Source organism: Plectropomus leopardus, chromosome 2 (genome assembly GCF_008729295.1).
Source record: "Plectropomus leopardus isolate mb chromosome 2, YSFRI_Pleo_2.0, whole genome shotgun sequence".
Classification (NCBI taxonomy): domain Eukaryota; kingdom Metazoa; phylum Chordata; class Actinopteri; order Perciformes; family Serranidae; genus Plectropomus; species Plectropomus leopardus.
In genome coordinates, this window is record NC_056464.1 from 23,426,756 (window position 1) to 23,435,353 (window position 8,598).

Below are 8,598 nucleotides of genomic sequence, written 5' to 3' on the forward strand. Positions count from 1 at the left end.
GCTCCAATTATATGATGTCATGCCTGTGATAGCCCTCTAGATGGTAGCATCTCTCATACATAATCTCCCATCTGCTGCACATTTTTACTTCATAATTATTACACCAACACAGACTTGGTAGGTGAATATGAAAAACTGTTGGTTTTTGTTTTGTTTTTAACATCTGGGTCATTTAGGGAAGGAAAATGGGGTGCATTATCAAAAGTTGGCTGTGACAAGGTAAGGAAACGGGGTTGATGCAATCATTGAAACAAATATTTCTGCATTTTTGTCATATTAACTATTTCTTCTTCTCAGACATGGGTACAAAATGTTTGGCATTTTTGTGTATATACAGGAGTTAATCAAATTTGTGTTATCTAACACAGCCCAGAGAAATACACTACTTCCATTCATCTCACTTCCTTCCTGTTTTTGGTCGCTGGCACAACTCACAGATGTGTTTTAGCCACATAGAGCCAATATGATAATGTTGTTACATCATTGCATTGAACTGTTTTCTTCTGCAACAGTTAATAATTCATTAATTTAGAATACAGATAAAACACATAATTTATAGTTTTTTTAGCCTCTTGCTAAGGAAACAGCTTTGGTCCCTGTTTACTTCCTGTCAGCCACTGTGTTAGCAAACTGTACAACAGGAAGTACAAAAGGACCCATTTAAAAAAAAAAACCTCTATAATAATATATACGTAAGTTCTTTCACTGAGGTTAAATTATTTTACACAAAAATGAATACCTACATGCCTTTCCCATTTGAACAGTTACTTTTAAAGCAGTTGAATAACTTCAATTTATTAATTACATGAAATATAATGTACACATAATATGAAACATATAAATATGCATCAAAATATAAGGCAGCACATTGGAAGACATAATAGGCCTTTCTAATAACTATGGGAAGTACATATAAAAATGAATATAAGCGAGTCTAACAATGTTCATAAAGTTTTTCTGCGCTTTAAACTCCGGTCTTAGCTCCATGTCATTCTACACTGCTGACTTTATTTTTATTTATATTTATTCAGATACTGTTCCACATTTTACACATGTATATATGTAGATATGTACAGTCTCTTAGTTTTTTTTTTGTTTTTTTTAAGCATATTCCTTTATATTCTATTAATAATGTGTGCTCTTTATTCTCTGTTCTTACTGTATGGCGCTGCTACATCCCAATTTCTCAGTTTTGAGATCAATAAAGTATATCTACCTATCTATCTATCTATCTATCTATCTATCTATCTATCTATCTATCTATCTATCTTTTAGGGGCCCGCATGTATTACTGACTGGGGTGACTCCCTGACATCACTGATGACATCATTTCTGGTGCTGTATAAAAGACTGTCTCAAGGACTGAAGGCTATCAGAGACCTTCAGCTGCTCTGTGTACTGTAGTCCGATCATCATGCGTGAAATCGTACATCTGCAAATTGGACAATGTGGCAACCAGATCGGCTCAAAGGTAATAAAATAAAACACTTCTCCTCTGTTAAAGTCATATTGTGTATTAGGCATGACTTTGTGTGGAAGTGTTGAGGGTCTATGTTATGTGTTATTATGTTCTCGTCGTTCTCCATGGCCCAAATCACAACTTAAATTCATTTTGTAAATAATCTTTTGAAATATATAACACTAGAAAAATAGCTGGTGGATGACTGAAGTCAGTGTTTGCATGTAGACTAAATTACCGTTTTGTCACATTAGCTGAGATAAAATGAGGAAATGTTTTAACTTAAACATTTAAGTGACATCTATTATAATAAAATCACTTATTATATGTAACTTTTTTTAAATGATGCCTTATATTTTGATATGTAGGCTAGTGTCCCTTTGCATGGTGCCACAGTTATGAGTGACACAGGGTGTTCCCTGTCAAACATTCAGAGGAAAGATAAGGGTGAAAGCGAGACTGACATGGGTGGGTCATTTATTATCATGGCTAACACAAAACAGGAGAGAGGAACTACAAGATAATATGGCCAAAGCATCAAATTATGCTGTGCATTGGTCACAAAATGACAGTCTACCAATAAAGCAGTTATTATTTTGTTAAATATCTTTATTACTTTATTGTGTACCATAGAGATTCCTAATCTGGTGAGCACAGGATGAGTTGCGAAATATTAAAAAAAGGGATGCATTTTAACATGTACACATCTAGGAAATGTGCAGAGTAAAACTTAGTTTGTTATGCATTTGCCCAGCTACATAATAAAGTCTTCATTTAAACAACTGTACTAAGACCTCAAGGTGAAAAGAGTAAAACAGAGAAAGATAACGTGGTTTGTGTGTTAATATTCTAGGGAATTCCTTCATTTCTTTAAACTTCTAAAGCTTTAGCTACAACAAATACGTGTCTTTCTGTGAGTAATGCTGATTTTCTGTCTTTGTCTAGTTTTGGGAAGTGATCAGTGAAGAACATGGGCTCAATCCAACGGGCATCTATGAAGGAGACAGCAACCTCCAACTGGAGAGGGTCAACGTCTACTTCAATGAGGCACATGGTACAGAGGCAACTGTATAAAGACTGTTTCTTTAATAGCTTCTTTATGACTCATTATTTCCTGAGCATGGTTGTTTACTAATTACTCATCAAGTGCTCTTTTTAAATATTACTATTCTTAAACATCAACATCAAGTAAGGACAAATTTGGGTTCCAGTTGTATTAGGAATGCATTGCCATTGTGTTTGCAGGTGGTAAATACGTCCCCAGGGCCCTGCTTGTTGACCTGGAGCCTGGTACGATGGACAGTGTCAGAGGAAGCCGCATCGGGGCCCTTTTTAGGCCGGACAACTTTATCCACGGTGAGACAAATAACGAAACAGTCAGACCGGGGAATACCTGCTATGACTGTCTTGATTTTATGCAGCAAGATAAAGGCAATGTTAATCATCAGTTGTAAGAGGAAAGACACTACTAGACTACAGACACTCATGGTACAGTCGTACCTGGTGCTTGGGATACAAACGCCTCCCAACTGGAGAATGAATAAACCCTCTAGTTCTCTACTTAGTGGTATTGGAAATATTTCATTAATGTGAGTGATTTGAGAATAATTTTAACACATACAAGAAATAGATAGATTATTGAGTGAACCGACTGAGCACAGGCCCAGGGGCCCAAAGTTTCATTTTTCCAAATGAGTAGAAAAAGTTAAGACAACCAAAAGGAAACACAAAATGATCACAGAGACACAAAAGACCACAAAGAGATGCAAGGGAGCTGCAAAGAGACACAAAAAGGTTACAAAAATTGGCAAAAGAACCACAAGGACACACAAAATAACTACAAAGTGACACAAGATGACCAAAAGTGATAAAATTACCTCAAAGACATCCGAATGATTAAATATAAAATAACTACAAGGACACAAAAACTACTAAAAAAGACACAAAATTACCTTTATGAGAGACAAAGCCACAAAAAGACGCATAATAACTGCATAGAATGCCAAAAACAGAGCCTGCGTGTCTAGCTCCTACGTGGGAGAGGTGTTGGGGCCCTTTGCATATCTGTTCCCAGGGGTCCATTGTATCATAATCTGCCAACGGTTGAAGAACATGTGTAAGTTTTCAAATTGAAAACAGAAACATAACCTAAACTAGAGATGCAGAGAAAACCAAAAAAATGTACATATGTATTGGCAGCATAGAATTGAAAATGTTCATGCACAGCCGTGATTCAACTATAAAGGAGAAGCACAACTTTTTTATTTAATATTTTACATGTTATGCTTTCATTGTTGCAGTCAATGTTGTGTATCTCCCTCCACTAATTCTATTGGAAAGTAATAGGATTTACATTATTTTGGGTTTACAGGGAACTCAGGAGCTGGGAATAACTGGGCAAAGGGCCACTACACGGAGGGCGCGGAGCTGGTGGAGCAGGTGGTCGACAGAGTGAGGAACGAGAGTGAGAGCTGTGACTGCCTGCAGGGCTTTCAGCTGGTTCACTCACTTGGAGGTGGCACCGGCTCTGGCATGGGAACCCTCCTCATCAACAAGATTCGAGAGGAGTACCCTGACCGCATCATGAACACCTTCAGCATCATGCCCTCCCCTAAAGTCTCTGACACGGTGGTGGAGCCCTACAACGCCACCCTGTCAGTCCACCAACTCCTAGAAAACACAGACGAGACCTACTGCATCGACAACGAGGCCCTGTACGACATCTGCTTCCGTACGCTCAAACTGACCACGCCGACCTACGGGGACCTCAACCACTTGGTCTGTATGACCATGAGCGGGGTCACGACCTCGCTGAGATTCCCCGGACAGCTCAACGCAGACCTGAGGAAGCTGGCTGTCAACATGGTGCCTTTCCCTCGCCTCCACTTCTTCATGCCAGGCTTCGCCCCGCTGACGGCCCGCGGCAGCCAGCAGTACAGAGCCCTCACAGTGCCTGAGCTCACCCAGCAGATGTTCGACGCCCGCAACATGATGACAGCGTGCGACCCAAGGCGGGGGCGCTACCTCACCGTTGCCGGCATATTCCGTGGCCAGATGTCCACCAAGCAGGTCGACGAACAGATGCTTGCAATTCAGCAGAAAAACAGCAACTACTTTGTGGACTGGATCCCCCATAACGTCAAGGTCGCCGTGTGTGACATCCCACCCCGAGGCCTCAGAATGGCCTCCACCTTCATCGGCAACAACACGGCCATTCAGGAGATATTCCGCCGCGTGGGCGAGCAGTTCTCCTTGATGTTCAGACGCAAGGCTTTCCTCCACTGGTATACAGGTGAAGGGATGGATGAAATGGAGTTCACAGAGGCAGAGAGCAACCTCAACGACCTGGTGTCAGAGTACCAGCAGTACCAAGACGCCACTGCTGATCTAGATTCGGAAGCAGAGGAGGAAGAAGAGGAGGGACCCTCATCGACAACAAAGGTTCAGTCTCGGATGGAAGTTAAACTGGAAACAGTGACTGAAATAAGCAAAGACACTGTGGATGAGTAGACGTAGGTCATACAGTGTGGTGTGTAAGTTTGATAACTTGTTGAAAGGATGTGGAAAACATGTGGGATTGTTGGTCCAAAAGAGGAACTTTTATTTGTGGTTTAATTTATGCATATGGTTGATTTAGATAGCACTCATTCTTGAGAATTGGGACAAAACCTTGTATTTTTATTATTTCTGTTTTTAATATATATATATATGTTTTTTCTCTTCAGCTAGGCTGGAAAAATATATTTTAAAAGGTCAGAGTCTTGATTATGAAACCCTGTAATGGGACAACCACAGTGATTAAATTGTTTCATCAATAATCATGATGGATGTCAGAGGTAAGACATGACAAAGTTGGCCCTTTTACAGAGTGGACAAAAAGTTAGATATTTATTAATGTTACAGTAATTGTAGTGAGTAGCTGTTTTATTTTTTAAAGTTTCTCAGCGTTCTCTTAATACTAATCGAAAATACTTATTTTTTAACCAGAACTTAGTTTTAATTTAAAAGGGCTACGGAGTTGACAAAAACCTGAAACACATAGGTAAAGAGTCAAAATATTCATTGAAAAATATCATTTTAAACAAATATGATTTCAACAGTACATTTTTTACATCAATGTACATCAGTATATACTGTTAGTTTTTGCGTTTGAGAGCTTTAATTGTTTGAAGTTGTGAATTATTATCTTATGTCTGTCTCTTATGGGACAAGGGTGTTTCCTGGCACGGGGCAAGTGTAGAAGTTAAAAAAACGAAAGCAAATAAAAATATCTAAATATTTGATCATATTTATTCCATATATATATATAATTTAATTTGTAAGACATACTTTGTACCAGTTTTCAAGAATAGGTGATAGACTTTACTTGATAAAATGTGTTATGACATATTAAAAAATAGTGCTATTTGTGTTTTATGCATTATTCCAATGATTTGCTTGCTTGCATGTTCAAGTTATTTCTTTTATAGTAAAAATATGAAAATCATGAAAATGTTTAATTTGCAAAAACAGGTATCTGTTTTTATTTATTTTCCTAAATCATGTTAGTTGTGTGTACAATCCAGGGAATATCAGTCAAACTAGTGATGGGTTGTTTTGATAAGATATGTCAATTTATTTTTAATTTAATACATTCTGTTTTTTGTAATTGTGCACTCAAGGGAAACATTAATCCAATTGGTGCTGATTTATTCAGTTGAAGAATGGCTTTTATCTGTTTCTGCAAAGGAACTCTTTGTTTGCAAGTACAATGCAGAAAAGTTTATGCAATGCTAGTTCTATATAATCCGCAGCCATGGAAAAGAAATAAAGTTAACGCTGTTTGTCAGACCTACAATAAATGTTGCATTGAGTGTTTTGTATCTAAGTTATGATGGTAATTAAATACAGTAACACCAAGATACCAAAATATTTTCCTATTTATTCAGTTTTATCATTTGAACATAAACTAAAAGTATCTCAGTTGGGGTGACAGACAGTCCTCTGACAGCAGAGTGACAGCAACACCATTCAAGGCTGTCACACAGTTTCCTCCAACTGTTACGAGTCTGGGACACAGAGATTACACATAACTTGGCCACAGTGTCTGTACTTTGAGATAAGCATACACAACGTGGAGATGTCTGCAGTACGGCATTCAAGTCGACTACGCTCATGGCCTTTACAGGGATAAAGGACTTCATACCCTACATGTGAATATAGGTTATGGTGACAAACAGGATTGCTTCACAGAGGCCAATCTGCTTAAAGTTACAAGTAATGAGGTCAAGAAGGAAAAGGCAACTTGACTACTGCCTAGCTCAGGTTAATATGCAGCAAAATGGGACCAAAAATTAGCTTTTTTGCCTGTTCACTTGATCCTTACAGGCAGCATTAATAATGTTGTACCAGATGTAATGGATAACCATGGGAGCTATCATTCTCAGCTCAGAAAAAATACTTATTGGTGTCTGTTTAACAGCTTAATTAGAAATAAGGAAGCCAGCACTCACTCAACAGAAAGCTTTCAGTGCACCAGTCGTTTTTGACTTTTCACCCCTTAAAATTAAGCAATGTCTACTTGTGACTCCTCGTCACAGGTTGCATTATTTGTTCTCATTGTGACCAGTTCGGCCTAAAGCAGATTTTTTTTAACCCCTTGTGTCATTTGAATTTTGAAGTCCCAAAGTACATTAGTTACTTAAGCAATTCACAAGAAAAAAACTATGACAATCGTCTGAGAAAATAAACGCAACTTGCTTGAGACATGTTTTTCTGTTTTCCTACCTTTTTAATAATCCCGTTGGAAATGACTGTGGTTGACAGTGCTCGGATCATCAAGGCTGATTTCTTTTCATTTATGTCACAGGAGTTACACTGTCCTCTGGCAGGTGTTAACAGCTGCAATATGGACAAAAAAAGCCTGTCAATGCACAAAAACCCAGACATTGAAGGGGAACACTAAAAAAAAATGAAAGATATACATTATATGTTGCACTGAAGAATCCTGCAAAGACATAGGGTGAATTCTGCCTAAGTGGGACAAAAGGTAAGTTGGGACATTTAAGCTTAATCCTTTTTTATCTTTACATATATAAACTTTCATTACTAAAAATCAATACTTATCTCATCATACACTATATGATAAAAAAAAACTAGGTTCTGTGGCTATGACATAATTTCGGGGGTGTGGCACATCATGCTCAACAGCAACAACTGACACTGTCCCAGACTGCCAGTTCAGCACTGCATATTTAAGGGGCAGTCATCCATCCTGTGTTTGATCTTTCCTTGTTTCCTCTGTATAATAAAGAAGGAGTTCTTTAGCTTTTTTTAGCTTTAAATGTAAGCCAAGGTTAAGTCTGGCACCAAGGTTATACATGCAGCGTGAGAACAGGAATAGCATGGTCAAAAAGTTGGGCAGCCTTTTCAATGCATTGCCACAGGTTACATAAATCATTTAACAAATTCATAACATGGTCAATTGAATAAACCATTTATGATGCAAACAAACATTACTGTACCATTTTACCTGAACCTGTCAGCAGAGTGAGGTTGGAGTTCTCGATGTGTTTGAAGGTCCAAAAGTTAAAAATTATTAATTATTTTATTTGGCAATATATTTTCTTAAAAAATATAGCAGATAACCACAACAACTTACAAAAGTAACAGCTAAGGTAGTCTGCAGATATATTTATATGGTTTTCTTGTCAAACAAAAAGTGACTTCACCTTATTTACCCTTTAGTGCAATGCCTGTGATAACTACTTGATTGTGCATAAAGATTTGACCATTGAGCTGATGTTGTTGCGTCAACAGCCTGCTGTCTCTCTGCCATTCAAGGTTGCAGAGGACTTTCAACCTTCAGGAGCTGAATTGTGTAACATCAGAGGTTAGATGACCGACATCCCCAAGCTGCAGTTTACATAGATGAATAGCAAATACACTACAAGCTGCAAGTAAAGAATACTCATATGATTTTCTGTCGTTAATCGATTGTCGAGTCTAAATATAGCATAAATTTCATTCAGTTTTCCTCTGTATCAGTAACAGACCTTAATGGTAAGAGGACTCATGCGGTATGCAGACTAGCGGAAGTGCGTAGCTAATTCATCTCATGTGACTGCTGTGGTACAGTAGGAGGGGACTTGGCAGTTGTC

At 38.1% G+C, this 8,598-nt stretch overlaps 1 protein-coding gene across 1 annotated transcript; it reads left to right on the plus strand.

Moving 5' to 3' along the window:
- Nucleotides 1-1,389: 1,389 nt before the first annotated feature.
- On the plus strand, nt 1,390-6,296 carry tubb1 (tubulin, beta 1 class VI). Its single transcript, XM_042505562.1, has 4 exons — nt 1,390-1,471; nt 2,405-2,513; nt 2,705-2,815; nt 3,831-6,296. The coding sequence occupies exons 1-4, from the start codon at nt 1,415-1,417 to the stop codon at nt 4,967-4,969; spliced, it is 1,416 nt and encodes a 471-aa protein (XP_042361496.1). The 5' UTR covers nt 1,390-1,414; the 3' UTR covers nt 4,970-6,296.
- The last annotated feature ends 2,302 nt before the right edge of the window (nt 6,297-8,598 follow it).

What these genes read in the sequence shown, in the direction of transcription:
- tubb1 (XM_042505562.1), top strand. Translation starts at nt 1,415, where the DNA reads ATGCGTGAAATCGTACATCTGCAAATTGGACAATGTGGCAACCAGATC. An exon ending in GCAACCAGATCGGCTCAAAG is followed by an intron (nt 1,472 to 2,404) that starts GTAATAAAATAA and finishes GTCTTTGTCTAG; the next exon opens with TTTTGGGAAGTGATCAGTGA. An exon ending in GCCGGACAACTTTATCCACG is followed by an intron (nt 2,816 to 3,830) that starts GTGAGACAAATA and finishes TTGGGTTTACAG; the next exon opens with GGAACTCAGGAGCTGGGAAT.